The sequence below is a fragment of the Anopheles merus genome, chromosome 2L (assembly GCF_017562075.2).
Source record: "Anopheles merus strain MAF chromosome 2L, AmerM5.1, whole genome shotgun sequence".
Classification (NCBI taxonomy): Eukaryota; Metazoa; Arthropoda; class Insecta; order Diptera; family Culicidae; genus Anopheles; species Anopheles merus.
Genome location: NC_054083.1, coordinates 44,471,019 through 44,490,768, shown reverse-complemented (window position 1 = coordinate 44,490,768; position 19,750 = coordinate 44,471,019). Strand labels below are relative to the sequence as shown.

Sequence of the window (19,750 nt, the reverse complement as noted above, 5' to 3'; positions counted from 1 at the left end):
TGTCTGGATTGTTTGCTAATTTACTTCCCTTTCTAACATTAATTCTGACACACACACATTTGATTTTGGAAATGTGAGAATAAAGCTATGCCTTTTTTTACAATTACAGTGTGACGTACGCGTTGTATGATGGATTGTTTGTTAAAAAAAGGGAAAGCAAATTAAGTTAGTAAAAGCGGAAAGGGTAACACAACAATTATTGCAATCGCCACCTCGAGCACGGCGGCGCGTGTGCGTGTTGACGGGCACTCAACTTTATCTTTTCGTACATTTATTAGCACCTTTCTGTTTCTGTAAGTGGTTTCTTCTTTCCTTGAACAGTTTGGTTGAACACCAATCAAACAATTTGAAATTTGATTTCCTATTTAATAGTAAAAGAGTTGCTGCTGTTATGCCTCAGTGCGCGCCAGCAACAGCAGCATCTCGTAATTGAAAAATCTAACTAAATCAGTTCAACTACACACTCACACACACTCATCTGCGTAAACATACATACACATACATCATAGCCAACACATTCGTACATGAGGTTTTTCTTCTTCTAATAAGTGATTTTGTAACTAAATAGACAATATAGTGCACCCTCACACAGGTTGTATGGGTGAGACTAATATAAAATAGAGAGAGAGATAGGAAAGATAACAGAAAACTACGACAGATTACAAGCTAACAACTACTACCACCAGCTGCTGGTTTATGGTTTTTGGCCCGTTTTTGTTTTTTGTTTTATGATCAATTGCAAAAATACAGTCCCTACTAGTCCCTACCGTAGAGCATTTTCCTTCTTTTTATGCTTGTTCCCTGTTCTTGTTAAAAAGAAAAACCCTATACAAAGAAAAAAACGTAACATTTTCCCTACTATGTATGTAGTATCACATATCCCCTATCGTAAACCCTATCCTTGCTGCTGTGTTTTAATTAATACCGACGATCCCGACGAAATACCGACGACACGATCACGCGACTGAGTTTGATATAATACGACGATAAATACGCGAACGCGACGAATACGACGACGATGACGACCACGACGGCGGAAAGACGGAGAACGATCACACGGATTTACACGACGAACACGGTGGCGGCGAATAACGGATGGTGCGAGATTTACGCGAGTTTTACCCGAATTTGTTTAACGTTTACGACGACGACGAGAGACCCCTTATTACTTTATTCCTTATTAGTTTATTACGCGACGCGACTGACGAACCGAACCGACGAGAGGATTAGTTGCACCCTTTGCTTTGTTTGTAGTATGTTGCTTTTGTTTTGTCTATTGGTTGTCTGAGAGGAACGACGATCCGATATAGCTTTTTGGTTGTGTGTGTGTGTGCTTTCTTTTTTATAAGTTAAGTGTTATTCGCATGGTTTTCTGTTGCACAAATCAGTAAAGTTCAGTAAAACATAAGTATAACACACTTTTAAGCTGCCTTCAATTGCACATACACACGCACACACACTTTTAAACGAATATTTTTTGGCCATTTTGGGCATTGAAGAAAGAAAAACGAACGATTTTGATTTTGCATGCACACTATCACACAACAATGATCAAAGGGGACGACTGCCTTTGGAGAGGCATGTGTGCGCGTGCGCGCGTACGACTTTGTTCCACATTTTGATCGGTATATGTGTTGTTCACATCCTTAACTTTCCCTTCGTTAATTTTCTACAGCTAGATCAATCCTTACACAGCCCTGGGTTTTGTTTAGCGTTAAATTATGTAGGTTGTTTTTCTTTTGTTTTTGTTTCCTGTTTTCTCTATTCTGTTTTATACACACTACAACAGCGCTCATCACTGTACATTATACTAAACACGTGCTGTGGTTTGAAGCTGGTTTTTGGCATTGGTTTTGTTTGATTCTTTCTTCTTTTCTTCTTTGATTCTAGCGTGCAGGTTTCGGTTTGGTAAATTAGAAACGAGGAACTTTCCACTTTTTGTATTCATGCAACACTGAGCGAAGATGATGGTTAATTATGAAGATGATTATGTATGACGTATTAGTAACCATAACAACACAAAACAAGCGTTCCCACAACTAGAACTTAAGGTACGCATGAGGAACGATTGGCAAAGAGGGAATAAATAAATGAATGAGCATTAACAGAACTGCAACAACAGGGTATTTAAGGAGTAGTCTGGATTTAGTAATAAGCTTGTTCAATTGTTACTTTTTCTATAAGATGGAAAACCTTGCATGGAATTAAAGTTGGGAAGGAACGAGGCGCCACAGTTAAAGCAGCATAATCGTATAACAGAACTAACACATAAACACAACAACACATCACAAATGATGGAATTAGAAGGGTTTTCCCTACTAGTAGTTAGCTAAGCGTTTTTCTCCTTTCAATTTAATTTGTTTAATTTTCAGTTCTGTTTGCTTCTCTGCAACTGCAGGTGTTGTGGGATATTATGTTGTGTTTGTATTGTGTATTGTGTGTGCGTATGTTATTTATGCGCATGGGGAAACACACATATGTTTTGGTTTTTTGGATTCAGTCTTTTTAGAGTTTCTGTTAACTACGTGCCCACACATACACACACGCTACGCTGGATGAAAAGATTGGCACACGGGGGGGCGCGTTGTATTGCAAGTTTGTTTGTTTCTGTGGCTGTGAGATTATGTGTTTGTTCTTCTTCTATGATAACTTGTGTTTTGCATTTGTTTTGTTTTCTCTCTACATGTGGTGTTTGTTGTTGCAGTGTGTTTTAAGCATTGTCTCTCCTGTTTTCTTTACTCAATAAGGCTTCGTTATCGCAAGTTTGTCTTTCGTTTTGTTTTGCTAGTGTTTTCCACTTAATCTTTTGTTAAATTCAGCAATTACAAGTTACTTTCAAGCTAGTAGTACGGTTTACAATTCTCTTCTCATTTTGTTTGTAATTTTGTTAGTGTAAAGTTCCTGTTTTTTTTGCAGAATGGTATCAGTGTTGCAGTAAGTTGCTTTAGAATACTTATTATCATGATTTTTGTTTTGCTTGTTATGCGCTGGAGCAATAAATAATATCTCACTATCACACACTAATGGCACCACCACGCCCACGCGTCTCAAATAGTCTGTCTATCTACAAACACCCACAGAAACGCATACGCGATCTAACATCTCTCTGTGCGCACTACACTTTGAGTTTTGATTTGTCTCCCTTTCTTTGTCGAGGGCGGCAAGGATTGAGTTTGTTTTTTGTTTTATTTTGTGCATACCTACTAAACGTAAAACCAGTCAAACTCTCTTGTGTTGTGTGTTAGTACTGTCTTGGTTTTTTTTAAGATAATGTTTTCAGACTTGCAATTTTATGCCAATCCCTCGGTATGTTTGATTAGGTTTTTCCTTCCTTTTTTCTTCCGCACAGCAGACTTTTGATTCATTATATACTTCAGTTCTTGGCTCAAAGTTACTTTAATTAGTTTGTTCCTTTCGTTCCCTTCCGTTCGAACTTGTTTAGGTGCAACAAACGAAGCTGATTCGATTTCTCTGTTTGTGGAACGAAATCATTAGGAAGTTTTGTAAAGATAGCAGAGTTCTTTCAGTTGTGTGGATGTACAACTAACACGATTTTTTCCCAATAAAATCAAGCTAAAACAAAAACCCAATTTGCAACGGATTCGTTTGATGCAACGTTTTCCCCCAACATTCCCCCTTAACACACCACACCGGACACGGATTGACGGATAAATAACGCGACGACGAAGACGAATAACGCGACCGAACCGAACCGAACTCTGTTTCATTTTATCTATTAAATGCGACCCGCGACGATAACGACCCGATATAGAAACGCGCGCGAAGAATTAACGACCCGACCCGGATTATGTTTTTTTGCGAAACGCGAACACGACGCGACGAATGCACGATGATTTGGCCCTGCGCTAACTGTCCTAACCTTTGCTCTGTGTCCCTACTGTTGTGCCTTACGTATTTGAACTTCTTGTTTTAATAATAATATCACTTTCTGTTTTGTTGCCCTGTGTACCCTACCACCCTTCTTCCCCATGCACTCTGACCCGGTAACGGCACCGATTCCAGAACTAAGGGAAAACGCGTTTGACACTACTTACACGACACGATCCTTTTGCTTTTAATTGCTGATTGCTGACCAAAAAAAGAAAACGATACACAGCGAACAACGTTTTGTTTAATCTCTTTAGCGAATAGAAGAAAGTTCTATACAGATTCTACGTGCACACGGCGCAATCGAAGATGATCGGTTGGATTGGTTGTGTGTATGTTTTATCTACCGTTTTCAACTCCGTTTCAGATATCGGAAATCAGAAAACATTTAGCCATTAGCAAACGCCTTGAACAACAAACTACACGCTACGGAAAAAGTAAGCACTAATGGCATTTTGCTCGCAATCATACTCATACACCCCATTCACACACGTTCTCTCTCTCTCAGTCACACTGATTCCCTACATAGTATTGTTTTGTTTTGCCCTAACATTATCCCTAAGCTTGTGTACCCTAATCTGAGTTAAATTGGCTTAAAATTGTCCCTATCAATATTAACGCTTTCCATTCTTTTTAATCTCCTGCTGCTTCACTTGGCAATGTTGGATCTGTTCCGTTTTGGTATGTTTCCGTTTCCGCTGCCTCGCAACTGAATTTATCCCTCTCTCCACCCTTTTGACCCGCGGGGGGTTTGTTCAATAATAATGCTACCGAGTACATGATGCACAGCCCTAGCTTCTAGTATTAGGTTTGTTGTCCTTTCTGTCTCCTACTAAAAACTCATACCCTACCCAGATTGCCCTGTGTGTCTTCACGACAAAATGAATTTTCCCTATCGACTTTGTTTGGATACCTTTGTGCCCTACGCTTGTTTTACCCTAACACACACCCTATATGTAACGTTCAGAAGTCTCCAGATAGGAGAGTGTGGCGCGTTCTACACACCATATTCGAATGTAACTTATTTGGAGTTCTTCCTACCGTACTTATGTTTTGTTTTCTCGTAGAGGAAAGGATAACGGAAGGAAGATGAGCTTATGTTGAGAGGGAGGGGCAGGGAGAGGATGAAAAGATGAGATAGCCCGGGTTTATACGAAAACGAAAGCTGTCGCCCACATACACACACACACACACGTACATGCTTACATACAGACGACGGGGTGTCGGTGGTAAAATGAGTTGCAAAAAGAATAGCCTCTACTTTACAACCCGAAGCTGCATGCACGTACGCACGCGGTACAACGACAACAACACCCAGGGGGGCACAACAAGTGTTGGATACAATGATGAGGGGGGAAATGGGCTAATTACTATCGTAGAAACAACAGCGTGTGAAGAGTGTGTGAAAAACAATTTATAACACAATTACACGGAGCGCGTAACAATTTACATGCAATAAACTGCGCGGGAGTTGCTGCTTTTCGTTTCGTTCTTTCTACGATCCTGTGTGTTTAAAATATACAATACACGCCCTCCTAAAACAACTACAGCAAAACTATGTGTTCATCCTACGACACAAACTAAAATAATATAAAAAAAAACAGAAGAGAACGGAATGTTCTCCGCGTGGTGTTCATTTCCTAATCATTATTGCGCGTTCCATGCTTCCATGGTAAAACCGATATTAAATGACGGATATCATTGCATCAATACACGCTTTTGGGGCTACGTTTTAGAGTAGAGCGAAAATGAGCGATTGATTGATAGCCTTCCTGTTTTGCTTGAATTTCGGCTGAGAAATGAACGAAAAAAGAGGGGACCTAATGCCCGGGGTGTTATATTTTACAATTGAATGTTTCAACGCATCCATACGGCCAACATCATTCCCTTTCTGTAGGGTTTTCTGTCTGCATTCTATCTGCAAACCCCCATTAACAACCCCCCTATGTCGAAATCTCACTTCTGTATCATGAAAAAAAGAAACCAAACTACTTAATTCCTTTTGCATCGTGCAATGGTGGTTGGAGCATCGAGGGCTAGTATAATTTCCAAAAAAACAAGCCTACAATTTGAGTGCATTGTTCACAACTTTGTTGATAAAAAAAATATACAAGCTCAGCTGATTACTTGGCAGCTTTTGTCAACTCGTGGCAGAAGAATATGTGCACGGTATGTATCTAATACGACTAATTCGTGGCCGTCTTTCTCTAACCATTCTTTAAAAAAAAAAAACAATCAAGATCATCCCTGTTGACAGTTCCATTCGTGGATGACAAAAATGATGGAAATAATAATGGTAGCATTTGCCCCATTATGTATATACACTCACCGCTCCCGCGTTGCAGAACCTTTGTGTGGCTGTAATGTTGCGCTTATGGAACGAGAGATGCAATGCTGCCGGTGCTTAGATGCTGTACATTACGGCCAACCGCTCGCTCAGCTGGGGCGGGAACTGTTCAACGAAACGGGCCCAATTTTCTTCACCAACCTGCATCTTAAAACCGTGCAGGATCTACAAACGGAGAGCGCGTTAAATTAGCAATCTTTTAGCAGGAACATGCGTTTGCCTACGAAGCCTGTGCCATGTACCTTTTGCAACATTTCGTGTAGATCCTTCTTCGGTGTCATCCAGGAGGCGGCGGCATCGCAGAAGAAGATAAAATCCGGCACCACGCCGACCGGGTTGACCGTAATCATCTGACACATGCCACGGAAGGCCGAGTCCTTTTCCTCGTTGTCGCGAATGTTTCGCAGCGATGAGCACCTGAAGCGTGTTATGGGGAGTGTAAAAACGAATGAAATAAGCGAACTATCCACACACCACACCGAGGGGAGTGGAGCGTCCCATCGTTGCGATAACGGATGATGTTTAAACGCACGAATTAAAACCGCGGTAGCCGCGGAAAGGTAGAAAACGAAACACGTGTAACAAATTTGTTTTATACAATTAAAAAAAGAAATAAATAAAACACGATGACACATTTACACTAACAAAAATGCACCAAAACACGCGTGTGTGTGTCGAGTTTTGGGAACATAAATCGATACACTCTAGGAGGAGTGGGGAGCGGGTAATTAATTAAGAAAAAGTGGACCAAAAAACATAACGAACAATATTGCGAAATAATTTAGTTACACACCACTGTCGCACAAACTGTTGCAATGAGGGGGCCACTTCTACGGGGCACACGAGACCTAGACGCCCAATTGTTATCGCTGTACAGGAAAAGAAAAAGGAAAAGAGAAAGAAAACGAAACAAATAGTAAAGAATATGGAAACATGAAATGACAAACTTATATGCAGAATCGGCAGCGTTTTGAACCGGCAAAGGATCCGTTTGCGTAGATTACGATTTTGAGGTGCATGGATAACCGAACAGGTATGAACGGCCGATTGTATGGTTTAAGCGCTTTCTACTTCAATCTATCTGTATCTCTAGGGCATTTTTTTAATTTAATTTAATTTAATTCTTATCTTTACATTCTTCTTCTTCTTCTTCTTCTTTGGCACAACAACCGCTGTCGGTCAAGGCCTGCCTGTACCCACTAGTGAAAGTGAGCTTGGCTTTCAGTGACTTTTTATTACCATAGCAGGATAGTCAGTCCTACGTATGGGGGCACGGTCTATTCGGGACTTGAACCCATGACGGGCATGTTGTTACGTCGTACGAGTTGACGACTGTACCACCAGACCGGCCTCAATCTTCATCATTATTCTTCTTAATTTCTTATCGTTTACATTTTATAAAGCTTCTTGCTAACTTGCGCTGTTGACATATTAATTATCGCCACCGTAACACAGAAACACGCGCGTACACACAAACAAGTATGGTAAATGAAACAAACGCGATCGCAGTTCGAACATTCTATTACAAAACCTGGCAAATTGGTAAGCGAATGACATTTACAACAAAACATGAAACACAGATAGAATGGGCCACGGCAATAATAATATTCACACGCAAACAGATACTGAGATAAACAGACAAAACTGAATTGGACAAAGCTTGCTTCGTTGCCATATGTTTTGGTTTGAATAACAGGGGTTTTTACTTGATTTCGCAAGCCTAGCAACGTTGAACGCAACTGCAACATTTGACAGGACAAGCGCATCAGTTGTTTTCAAAACGACATGGAAGGGGGCACAACAAGTGTTGGAACGTCACGCTTGCGAAATCAAGTAAAAACCCCTATATTTTCCATCAATGGTAAAACACTAAACTGTATACTGTAAACTGTATAAAGGAAAACGCAAATTAAACTACTTACCAGTATTTTCCAACAGTGTCTTGGGGGTGTTGGTATTGTTGATGATTTCAATCAGTGGTGCTAACACCATCGGAATGTACGGTTTTGTATCCTCCACTGTGCAAATGGGTAGAAAGATAAGCAACAAGTTAGCTAGCCGTGTCGCGCACAACTGCACATTCCTTCCCGTTTCCTTTCACTTACTCAGCTTGATGCTGATCTCGCCAATAGCCCACGTCGCGTTGTTGCACACCGAGATGTACTCCGGGTTCAGGTTGTGGCCCAGAATGGGCAAAAAGTCGGCAATGTGTGGATGCACGTGCTGGAAGCAAGCCTTGGTCAGATCGCCTAGCAACGCGAACGACGATTGGCGAACCTGGAGGTACAGAACAGTTTAGAGATAATCACTTTTTCTCTTCTTGATTGCTGGATCTGGCCTTACCTCGGGCATCGAGTCTTGCATGCACTGGTAAAGCAGCTGCATAATGTTGCTGCTCGACACCAGCGACTCGATGTAACAGTCCAGCCCCTCCGCCAGCCCGGACAGCAAATCCAGCGCCACTATCATAAAGTCCTTGTCCGGCTGCTCGAACTGGCCCGGGCTGGTGGTGCTGGCCAAATCCTGGTTCAGCGTTTGCTGTATCAGCGAAATGCACCGACGATAGACCGGCTCCGAGTAGGGCAGAAAGCCCGAGTGCAGCGCGGTGGCAACGCTGGACAGACACTCCAGCAGCGGGAACAGATCCTTATCCTCGTCCTTCAGATTGTTCCACTTCTCGATCAACGGTGGCATCAGCATGCTGATGTACTCCGGCTTGTTCAGATGGTGGCCGACCGAGTCCGCCAGCGTACCGATCGCGTCGTACAGGATGAGCAGATTCTTGTGCTGATACTTCCGGAACGCAAACACGAGCGTGTCGAGTATGAAGCCCAGGTAGGGGACCAGCTCGGTGCACGCCTCTTCCTCCAGCGTGGCAAACGCGGAACAGGCCGCCTCCTGGACGCGCTTGTTCGCGTCCAGTATGCGCTTCAGCAGCTCCTTCATAAGCGGCTTCAGATACTGGTCATGCGGCTGGCTTACCACCCAGTGGGCGTAGCGCGACAGCGTCCAGCAGGTGATCGACCGTACCAGCGCCTTCTTGTCCGACAGACACACGATCAGGTACGGGATCAGCTCGGGCAGATGCGGCACCATGCCGTTCATGCAGCCCTCCGCGATCGCGCCCAGCGCCAGGATGCCGCTCTCCTTAATGACCCATTCCTCGTGGAACAGGGTTTCCTTGAGGATCGGCAACAGGATTGGCAAGAAGTCATCCTTGAACACATTCGCCAGCACATCCAGCGCAGCGGCACTGCATTTGCGCAAATTCCAATCCGACAGATTGCTATCGTCGTCCATTTCGTCGTACGGATCGTCGATGTCTTCGTCATCGTCATTGCCCTCCATCGCTCGGGCCGCACCGTCCGCTCCGCTCGCACCACCGCCGACTGACGGTTTCTGGGTGTGTGTGCGCGATTTATGGAATCGAGGTTTAATGTCCTCCTCCCGGTCCGGGATCATCTCATCCTCCTCCACATCACCCTTCAAGATGATGATGTCGATGTCACTGTACTTCATACCCCGCACAAGCACCGGCACCAAGCGGGGCAGGTGCGGCGTCAGCACTTCCTTGCAAATGGATTGCTCCGCCAGCGTCAGCCAAAACTCGCACGCTTCCAGCGACGTTTCGTCCGAATCCTGCGTCCGGATCAGCATGTACTCGATGATGCTGTTCATGTGCGGCATCAACCGGTCCATGCGCACGTCCAGCAGCATCACCAGCCCACGGCACACGTTCTTGCGCACCTCGCGATCATCATCCGACGACAGGTGGAACAGATTCTCGATAAACGTGTCGATGTGCACCATCAGCGCCTGCGTGCGGTTGATGATGAACTGGTTGATGCAGGCAATCGCGTTCGACCGGATCTTCGGGCTCGAGTGGCGGAAGAACTGCAGAAACTTGGGTATCATGATATTCAGCGGCCGATTGAGCGCACTGCTGTCCAGCACGTCGGCCGAGTCTTCGCAGATTTTCTGCAGCGCCCCGAACGCACCCTCGCACACACTGTAGTCCTGCGAGTCGAGCATATCGCACAGCGTCGGCAGCAGCTCCGGCCAGTTCTGCAGTCCGCCCTTGTTGGCGATCGTGGTGATGAGGATGCCGGCCGTCGCCCGGATCAGCGGCGACGGGTCGCCGAGCGCCATCAGACACTCCTGCTTGATGTACTCGATGATGGCCGGCTGCAGCTCGGTGCCGTGGATGCGGATGTTGTTCTTCAATATCAACCCGGACAGCGATCGCGTCGGCTCATCCTCGGACGTTAGCTTCGTCAGCACGTAGATCAAATAGTTGTTAAAGTCCGGGTACTGGTTCAGCTCTTCCAATTTCTGCCCCAAAAAAAAAAAAACGGGAAAGAGAGTGGAAACAAAGAAGGCGGTGAGGGAATTGGTCGTTAGGCAGTTGCAACATGGCTGACAAAGGTTTGTACGTACCAACTGCACAGCACGCTGTACCATGTTGTCCGTTGATTGTGACTGCTTCAGCAGTGTGATGATCTGGCTCAGGCCATCCGGCTGCGGTTCCCACGACATTTTGTACGGCACCACGAAGGAAGCAGTCTCAACCGGAGCTTCTCTATGGTGCTCACACACACACACAAACACACACACACAGCCGTTTGGTTCCGCAGGGGGGGCTCTGAAAGGACGTTTGCCCTTGGGTTTTGTGCACGTCCTCCTCTCCGGCACTACGCTATCACAGGAAAGCTATTTGCTCTGTGCAACACCACGGCCTTGGCGAATAGGGGAGCACGTTTCCGAAACTGGGATGGCGAACGCAAATCCGCACACTCGGCAAACTTTGCACCGGCCGTGTCAACAACACTGTGTTGCTAATTCTCCGCACGCTTTGTCCGTCCCGTCCGGCGCGTACCGCGAACACTCTCGAAGCAAAACCACACTTGAATTAAGAAACAAAAAAAAAAAAAAAGATGTCGCCCCGAAGAAAATGCAAGGCTTGCTTGTCTGAGGCAGCTGCCTGTCCGCTGTGCTGTGTATGTTCCTGTGTGCGGTGAATGCGAATGTGTATGCAGGCGCACACGCACAGCGAGACACACTTTCCAAATCCTTTGCAAACTACCGCGATATCGAGCGGGGGCTTTCCACCGTTTCGTACGTGTTTCGCGCGTCGGGAAATTAAGTTCACCTGGTGCAGTAAAAGTGGCTATAAATCTGTGGAAAATGCTCCCTTTTTTCCGCCGCAAGAATTTCACCTTTTTCCTTTCAACGCGGGCGACTGTCAATCCTTTTTCTGCTAATGCAAGGTGCGGGTAGTTTTTGACTTTGTGACAGCGCGTACGAGGCCTGACAGGTGCTGTCATCGACGTGCGGGGCTGCCATATTGATATCGGAATTTGCTGGAAGATTTTTTGTTTCGATTTATGGAATGTGGCCATGATATGGAAAATAAATTGAGAAAACAACAAAATAGTTCATCAAAAGGCAAAATAAGCATTTATCGGGACGTTATTCATCAATTTTGCCATCTTAATCGATTCCGATATTGATCGACGAATCGAGCAATGTGGGTTTGACACACCGCCGAGGGCGATTGACGTTTGTGGCAACGGAAAAGTTTGTTTACGTGTCGGCCGGTCGATATTTTGCATGAAATAGCGTATTTTTTTCCCCAACACGAAAAGGCCAACGGGATCAAGGTGGCGAACAGCAGCAGCCAGGGAAAAACGAACGAACGCACACCCGCCACACAATGGCATCGAAGTTGGAAATAAACATCCGCAGCTTGATAGCACAGTGCGAGGAGATAGTGGCGGTCGACAAACAGGACTGGCGGTTGAAAAAGTACATCCGATCGCTGGACATTATGATCCAGGAGCTGGAGGAACAGTTTGAGTAAGTTTTGGGCGAACCAGAGGGTGTGGCAGACCTTTCCTCATCACAATACATGACTCCAATTGTTTGCCTTTTTCATCCAGTAAACCGGAAGACAAGGTTTTAGAGGACTATCAGAACCGCTGCACCGAACTGAAGCAAGCGTCCAGCTACGTAGAACCAACGCCGGAGGAGAAGCGACGCCTGCGAACGAAACCGAAGGCCACCGATCCGGCCGGGGACGATGTGATGCGCGAGGTGCGCCAGTTTCACGACCAAAAGTACGAAAAGGAGCTCCGCAGCGAGCTGTTCAATGGGAACTTTTCGACGATACGGCGGCGGGCGGGGCAGAAGGTGGCAGAAAATCTGGAACAAACCGTGAAACAATACTCAACCGAGCAGGAGCGGCTGGCGGAGGATATGCTTAAGGTGGGGCGACGTGTTGGGCGTGTTTTATCTGCGAGTTGATACGATAACGCTGTGTCTTTTCATTATCTTTCGCTCACAGTTAACGAGAAACCTAAAGGAACAGACGGAAACGGCCGGAAAGATCCTGAAGAAGGACACCGAGGTATGGAGCTGGAGCTAGAGCTTTCGCTTTTTACGAAGGAATAATCAATTTCACCATTGTTATTGCAGATCGTTTCCAAGTCTGCCAAGCTAACTGACCAAAACACATCGTCGCTAACAACCGAATCCACCAAGCTGCAGGAAAACTCAAAGAAAGCCTGCAAATGCTGGATGTGGCTGATGATAGTATTCGTTATAATAACGTTCATATGTAAGTAGATCCGGCACAGTGGAACATTTTTTTTCACTTAATTAACAAATTTTCCTCTCTCTTCCTTTACAGTTATGGTAATGTTTATGAAAATAATGAAAAAGAGAGTATACTAAAGCACACTCCAGGAGGAGTAGAACGATTGGTTACGGGGACACAAGACGAGCAAGAAAAGACACAACGCATCCAAGTAGGCCGCGCGCACGCCTGTGTGCTCGTGTTTGAGCATAGCAAGAATCAAAAACCGTTGCCGTTTTTCTTTTTCGTTTGTTTTGTTGATCAGTATCTGCATTTTTTTGTTTGTTGCTTATTGTAAATTTTGCCTTTATTGCGCGTGTATGAATATACTATAAAACAATTTTTCTAAAATAGCTTGCCTTTTTTTTGTCTCGTTCCCTTTTCTTTTTCACAAAAGTGTGATATACATGAGGTACTGTTTGCTTCCACTGTTTGTGTAGCGTGGGTGCCGCAATGTGTGGAAAGCCGGTGCGCAAATTACAAATGGGAAACTTTATTCTTCTTAACACAATAAATTCGACCGAAAGGTCCGCCCAGCGACGTGGAAGACCGACCAAAACCCGCCCGCTCACATGCCGTTGTAGGCCGGGCCGCCGCCACCCTCCGGCACGACCCAGTTGATGTTCTGCGTAACGTCCTTAATGTCGCACGTCTTGCAGTGGATGCAGTTCTGCGCGTTGATCTGCAGCTTCATGTTGCCGCCCTCGTCGTTCGCCACGTACTCGTACACGCCGGCCGGGCAGAACCGTGCCTCCGGGCCGTCGTAAATCGTTAGATTGTTCTTCACCGGCACCGTGTCGTCCTTGAGCGTCAGATGGGCCGGCTGGTCGCCCTCGTGGTTGGTGCCGGTCAGCGCCACCGAGGAGAGCAGATCGAACGTCAGCTTGCCGTCCGGTTTCGGGTACTCGATCGGTTTGCATTCCTTCGCCGGCTTCAGGCGGGTGTGGTCGGGCGAACCGTGGTGCAGCGTCCACGGTTCCCGCCCGCCGACCAGAATGCTGAAGCCACTGTACGCCACACCGCCGAACAGGCCGAGCCCGGTGTGGAAGCTGGGCCGGGAGTTTCGCACCTTGTACAGGTCCTTCCACACATACGATTCCTTGATGCTGAAAGTACCCAAAAATGTTAAAAATCATTTTACGCATCGCAAAATCTCCCCACCACTTACCGATCGGGATAGTCCTTCGGCTCCAGGCCCGCCTTTTCCTGCGTCGCACCGGAGAAGATCGCCTCGCAAGCACTCTCCGCCGCCAGCATACCACTCTTCATCGCATAGTGGCTGCCCTTGACGCGCGGCACGTTCATGAAGCCGGCGCCGCACCCCACCAAACAACCGCCCGGGAACGTCAGCTTCGGAATGCTCTGGAAGCCGCCCTCGTTCAGTGCCCGCGCACCGTACGCAATGCGGCTGCCGCCCTCGAACGTGCTGCGCACCTTCGGGTGCGTCTTGAACCGCTGGAACTCCTGGAACGGGCTCAGGTACGGGTTGACGTAGTCCAGCCCCACCACGAACCCGACCGCCACCAGCGGCGTCGGTTCGTTCAGATGGTACAGGAACGAGCCGCCGTACGTGTGCCGGTCCAGCGGCCACCCGATCGTGTGCTCCACCAGCCCCGGCTTATGGTTTTCCGCCTTGATCTCCCACACCTCCTTCAGCCCGATGCCGTACGTTTGCGGGTCGTTCTCCGCGTTCAGCCCGAAGCGGGCCATCACCTGCTTGGACAGGTGGCCCCGGCAACCCTCCGCAAAGATGGTCGTCTTCGCGTGCAGTTCCATGCCGCGCGCGAACGTATCCTTCGGCGCACCGTCCTTCCCGATGCCGACGTCCCCGGTGGCGATCCCTTTCACCGAACCGTCCTCGTGGTACAGTATCTCCGAGGCGGCCGTACCGGGGTAGATCTCCACGCCGAGCTCTTCCGCCTGCTGGCCGAGCCAGGCCACGACGTGGCCCAACCGCACGACGTAGTTGCCCCGGTTGTCCATCGGCCAGCCGGGAAAGATCGGAATGGGCAGCTTGGCCGACTCGGTGAGGTAGGAGAACTTGTCGTGCGTGACGGGCGTGTTGAGCGGCGCTTCCTTTTCCTTCCAGTCCGGGATCAGCTCGTTCAGGGCGACCGGATCGAGACAGGCGCCGGACAGGATGTGGCCACCGACCTCAGCCGCCTTCTCCACGAGACAGACGCGCAGTTCCTGGCCCTTCTCCGCCGCTAGCTGCTTCGCACGGATCGCTGCGGAGAGACCGGCCGGACCACCGCCCACGATGAGCAGATCCGCTTCGTCGACGAAACGCTCCATGTCGACCTCTGGGGGGAGAAAGAGGAATAGAGGGGGGGGGGGGGGGGAATGTGAAGGTAAACGAAGGGACAGGCACCATTTTCTCAACTCACCTCCCCATCGTGGATCCTTATCCCGCGGGTGAATCGTGTAGTGGGTGGTGATTTTCGGGAACTGTGCCGATGCCTCGGAATAGTGCCGAAGTTGTGGCCGCTGGAGCAGTGTTCGAGAATCTGCGGAGAAAGTAAGCAACGAGCATGTCTCAATTACGCCCGATTGTGTAAATCAACTCTAGCAACAAGTAGGCAGAGCCAACCAGTCGTCTTGACAACGTTCGCGCTACGTCGACCAAGGTCAAAGTCCAACTGTGCAACTCGTGGGTGTGGGAGAGCGGGAGGATGAAGGGGAGGGGAAGAAATCGGCAAACTGATTCACTTTATTTCACTTACACTTGGCAATGTTGAGCATGTTTCGAGCCATGTTGTTCGTATATGTACGTTCGCCCTCACAATTCGAGGCAACAGGCAAACACCTTTGTTTTTCTTTGTTTCGTTATGTAATTAAGCAGCCTTCCTCTACTGCGAAGGCTCCAATTCTTAAACCTCGCCTGCAGCGGATAAGGGAAGCGTCTGGAACACTCGCGGAAGTTGGTTTCGCACTGTGTCGAACGAAATCAAGCACCAACAACACCTCAATTGATCTCGCGGCTTTGGCACACCGATCGCAAGGAAAGTGCGTCCGCTCGGTCGGTTCGCTGGGCGTTCGTGCTCTCCGATGGCGGTCGTGGTGTAATCGTGGACTTCGGGCTGACCAGCGATTGAAGCGGTTCCAAAACACAGCTGAGCAGCGATTGTGTTTTGTTGATTGAAAGGGAATGATAACTTCTTCTTCTTCTTCTTATCGTTCGTGTGTTCTTGGTCGGTTGCAAGTTGCGACGACCGTCGGAATTACGCGCCCCGCTGACCTTTGCTCACTTCGGGTTCGGTTTAGGATTTGGCACGGAAATGGGGATCCTTTATTGTTTATTTACATGATATTACACTTTTTTTTAGTGTCGTGCATTTATAATTAGAAGAAGCGAAGGGAAAATGTATTTTCCGTCCCCCTCCTGGCGTGCAGCTGTCAAAAAAATGGTCGAAGGGTGCGTGACGTTTGAAACGTCTGATTGAAATTTAAACTCACGGCTATCGCAACCGTTACAACTGTTCTCGTAGTTCGGTTTAGTACGTTGAAACTCGGTTTGGTATTTAAAACTTATTATTTTACAAGAAAGTATGTGAAATGTAGATGAAAATGATGAAATATGACATTATAATTCATTCTCTTTTTTGTATCCTTTTTTCATTAATCAAAATAGAGAAAAACCAGAGTTCCAGGGATGTCAAACACAGAGCGGGCTTATCAAAAACCAAAATTCCAAGGATCATCAAAGCAATTGCCGACAAAAGGATACACCGGCTCAGCGGATGCCGACAAGGGCAAGGATCATTTCAATTGGATCCTTACACATTCCAGCAAACTAATGAAGATCCTAGTTTTCTCACGTTCATTCATAACATTTTGAGTCATGCTTTGAAGATGCATACGCTTAACGAATCTTCCCGTTCTCAGGGAAATCAAGGTCATGAGCATGAGTAATTTTGGGTCGAATGCACACTTTTTACCGCGAGACAATCCTGATCGGTACTACTGCACTTGTCGCGGTCTCCAAAATGCCGACAAACGCGGTGCCTCAATTAGTTGCGCCTCAAGTGCGGTGCGCGCCCGTACGCAAAAGCACTTACGCACATGGTTTGCGCGGGGCATGTTGTGTGAGAAATAAAACCACCAAAAATTTAAACTACACCGCGCGACAGACGGCACCAAGTGGATGCTTCCGTTGGGTGTCCGTGTGCTGCTGCCACCGCCGCTGCCGCTGCCGGTGTGACAAAAGCCGCAACCATGCCGGTAACGCGCGTCCTTGGGTGTAATTAGTAGCACTTAAAATTCAATTACACCCGTCGCGACGCATTTGATCCACTTGCAAAGGGAATTTGTGACACACTGCGAGGAGAAAGAGCGGGGCGAAATAAGTCAGCCATTACGAGAGGAAAAAAAAGGTATCCTTTCCAAACCAAATTCAATCATGTGTTTCGATTTTCGTGCGTATCCTTCTGGCCTCATGCGTACATTGATGGCGGACATTCTTGGCACCGCCTACTAAGCGACCGGGCCGTCGGTGTGTATGTTTGTGCGTGTTTCCACTTCCGATGGGTTTGTGTGTTTGTTTTATTGGCCCTTTTGCCGGAACACGGCCAGACAGACACATGGTGCACGGTGCGTCCCACGGTGACCATCGTTAGGACCCCATTAATCACCTTTTGCCAGGAGTGCAGCCAGCCCAGCGAGACAATCGCTGCCGACCGGTTCGTGTAAATGTGTTGTTAGTTTTTCTCCAAATCCCACCCAGAACCGTTATTACCGCACGGTCGCGGTCATCTTCTGTCCGATATTTCTTCTATGGTTTTTGTTAATTCTTTCCCGCTTACCTTTTCCCCCATTTCGCTGTGTGGGCTCTACCGTTGGCCGGCTAGGGGTACCCGGCTTTCCTTCCTTCGGTGTCTCATTTCGTGCCGTTTCTCGCAAGTCATAATTATAATATTTCACCGCCTTGTTCGTTTCGGCCCTTCAAATGAGGCGGAGAGAGAGAGAGAGAGGAAAGGGAAAAAAGGTTGATCCTTAAACCATTTTTGAGACGGCCGGAACCGTAAGCACCACCAACGAGGGGGGAGGAGGGGCAACGGATTGGGCGGCCGGGGCGGAAGAAACGATCCTCAATTATCCGTGGACAGGACCTGACAGAATGACTTCCTGTTTCTTCGGATGATTGTTGCTGCACCGTCTGGCACCGTTTACTAGGTCATCCGGACAGGGAGGTAGATTGTTGGTTTTCTAAAGTTTATTTGTTTTACAGGTGGTTGAAAATTGGGAAGAAATTGCTACGGCATGAGCAAGCGAAAAAAAAAGGAAAACAAATGGAGTTGGATTTTAAATATAAATTGATTTTTTAGTTAATTTTCCGTTAAACTTCCACCAGAGCCTGGTGTGTCCTAAGACTTCCTTCACCCATGTGGAGTGCATTCTGACCATCAAAACCCAACAAAAAACACCTCACAAAAAGGGGAAAATAAAACATAAAACAAAAAGGGACCCACGGGGTCTTCGTCTGGCTTCATTTTTCACGGCCTCTTACCACCCTCGGCTCCCGCCAAGATCGCTTCCACCGAGCAGAAAGGGAGAAATTTAACAATTATTCCATCACCGTGGTAATTTTCAGTTGTGAACGATAACTTCCCAAATTGTGGCCGGACCCCCCAACGATTGACCGTTGGCAAAAATGAAATATTCTCGGCCGGTTCGCTTTTTGCGGCCGTTCACTTGGGCAGGCTTTTTTTTGTTGTTGGTTGTTTCTTCCCCTTCGGTTTGGGGTGCCTCCCCGTGGGCGCCTTCCAAGACGACGCAGGTCTTGTTAGTTGCCAGCGTAAGGCTTAAAAAACACAGCTTATCCTGAAGATGTCCTGCTGGGCACGGAGCAGAGGATGTGGCGACTTTGGGATCTTTATCGTATTTATCCCTCTCTTCGCCCCATCGCGATCGCTTTTGATCGTGTTCGAATCGACCTTTTTGTAATAGAGTTGCTCGCCTTGGTGACATTTGGGCGTAACGTTTGAGGGGGAGAAAGAACGGGCTCAACGATGATTTGCCGCAGATAGAACGTTACTGATAAGCGTTTATTAATTTGCCCTTATCTATCGATACTTGGCGTACGTGTTGTGCCACACGGATGGAACGTAAATGGATGTAATAAATAGTGGAATTTATAACACCAATTAGAAGATGGCAAAACTAATCAGAATAAGGAAGGCAAGAATTTAAATGGTAAATAAAAAAACAAACAAACCTAAATCTGATCATTAGGTAGAATGTACGAGGAGAAGTTTGCCACAGCGATTAGAGAAAAATGGCAAAACATGGCGGAAAAGTTCTTCTTTATTACAGTTTTTATCACAGAAAAGCCTTCACGAACCGATAGTATAACATTAACATTCTTTACATTCCATCACTGCACCGGAAATGCCTACCTTTTTGAGGGCAAAATTTCGCATCAAATGCTACCTACAGGGGTTTTCCCCCTAGCTGAGGGATTTTACATTCAATTTGTTTGTTTATTTTGCCCTCCCTAATCTCACTGTCACAATTGTTTTATTATCTTCCATTTTTTTTGCTAGAATCACTTCATTGCCAACTGCACTATTTAGCCCGCATTCCACCATGTTCCACTTCCGGTTTCCGGTTCGACCGCAGTGAGGATATGTGCAGGCACACCTTCTGTGCAGTTCGGTGCAGAGACGTCCTCTCATTATCACTACCAGTGGTCCAACAGTGCGCAAACAGCTTTACTTTATGACATGGGCATGATTACAGGACGCACAAGGCCGGAGGGCCGGACAAGCAAAAAAAAAAAAACAAAAGCACTTGTCCCTTACCGGACGAAGATACGCCTCAACAAAAAAAAAACCGGAAGACACATAACAGGCGGCCAGCGAAGAACGGGCATACCATGGGGG

General features: G+C 47.0%; 3 protein-coding genes across 3 annotated transcripts in view; 1 reads left to right on the top strand and 2 right to left on the bottom strand.

The window, feature by feature from the left end:
• LOC121594668 (transportin-1) overlaps positions 1-11,466 on the bottom strand; it is a 13,095-nt gene extending 1,629 nt beyond the window's left edge. The window contains exons 1-8 of the mRNA XM_041918180.1: positions 11,385-11,466; positions 10,673-11,138; positions 8,579-10,567; positions 8,341-8,512; positions 8,158-8,253; positions 7,029-7,104; positions 6,478-6,652; positions 1-6,400 (exon numbers count right to left, since the gene is read on the bottom strand). The exon at positions 1-6,400 is cut by the window's left edge and continues 1,629 nt beyond it. Coding sequence (XP_041774114.1) covers positions 6,293-6,400; positions 6,478-6,652; positions 7,029-7,104; positions 8,158-8,253; positions 8,341-8,512; positions 8,579-10,567; positions 10,673-10,771 — 2,715 coding nt within the window. The 5' untranslated portion in view covers positions 10,772-11,138; positions 11,385-11,466 and the 3' untranslated portion in view covers positions 1-6,292. The remainder of the gene's footprint in view (positions 6,401-6,477; positions 6,653-7,028; positions 7,105-8,157; positions 8,254-8,340; positions 8,513-8,578; positions 10,568-10,672; positions 11,139-11,384) is intronic.
• A 16-nt stretch (positions 11,467-11,482) lies between these two features.
• On the top strand, positions 11,483-13,222 carry LOC121594670 (vesicle transport protein USE1). The gene is made up of 5 exons (XM_041918183.1): positions 11,483-12,091; positions 12,175-12,499; positions 12,579-12,641; positions 12,710-12,851; positions 12,924-13,222. The coding sequence occupies exons 1-5, from the start codon at positions 11,949-11,951 to the stop codon at positions 12,965-12,967; spliced, it is 717 nt and encodes a 238-aa protein (XP_041774117.1). The 5' UTR covers positions 11,483-11,948; the 3' UTR covers positions 12,968-13,222.
• Positions 13,223-13,342: 120 nt separating this feature from the next.
• LOC121594669 (electron transfer flavoprotein-ubiquinone oxidoreductase, mitochondrial) lies at positions 13,343-16,176 on the bottom strand. The gene is made up of 4 exons (XM_041918181.1): positions 15,593-16,176; positions 15,257-15,376; positions 14,038-15,172; positions 13,343-13,975 (listed from the first exon to the last, which is right to left on the bottom strand). The coding sequence occupies exons 1-4, from the start codon at positions 15,621-15,623 to the stop codon at positions 13,438-13,440; spliced, it is 1,824 nt and encodes a 607-aa protein (XP_041774115.1). The 5' UTR covers positions 15,624-16,176; the 3' UTR covers positions 13,343-13,437.
• Positions 16,177-19,750: the final 3,574 nt, after the last annotated feature.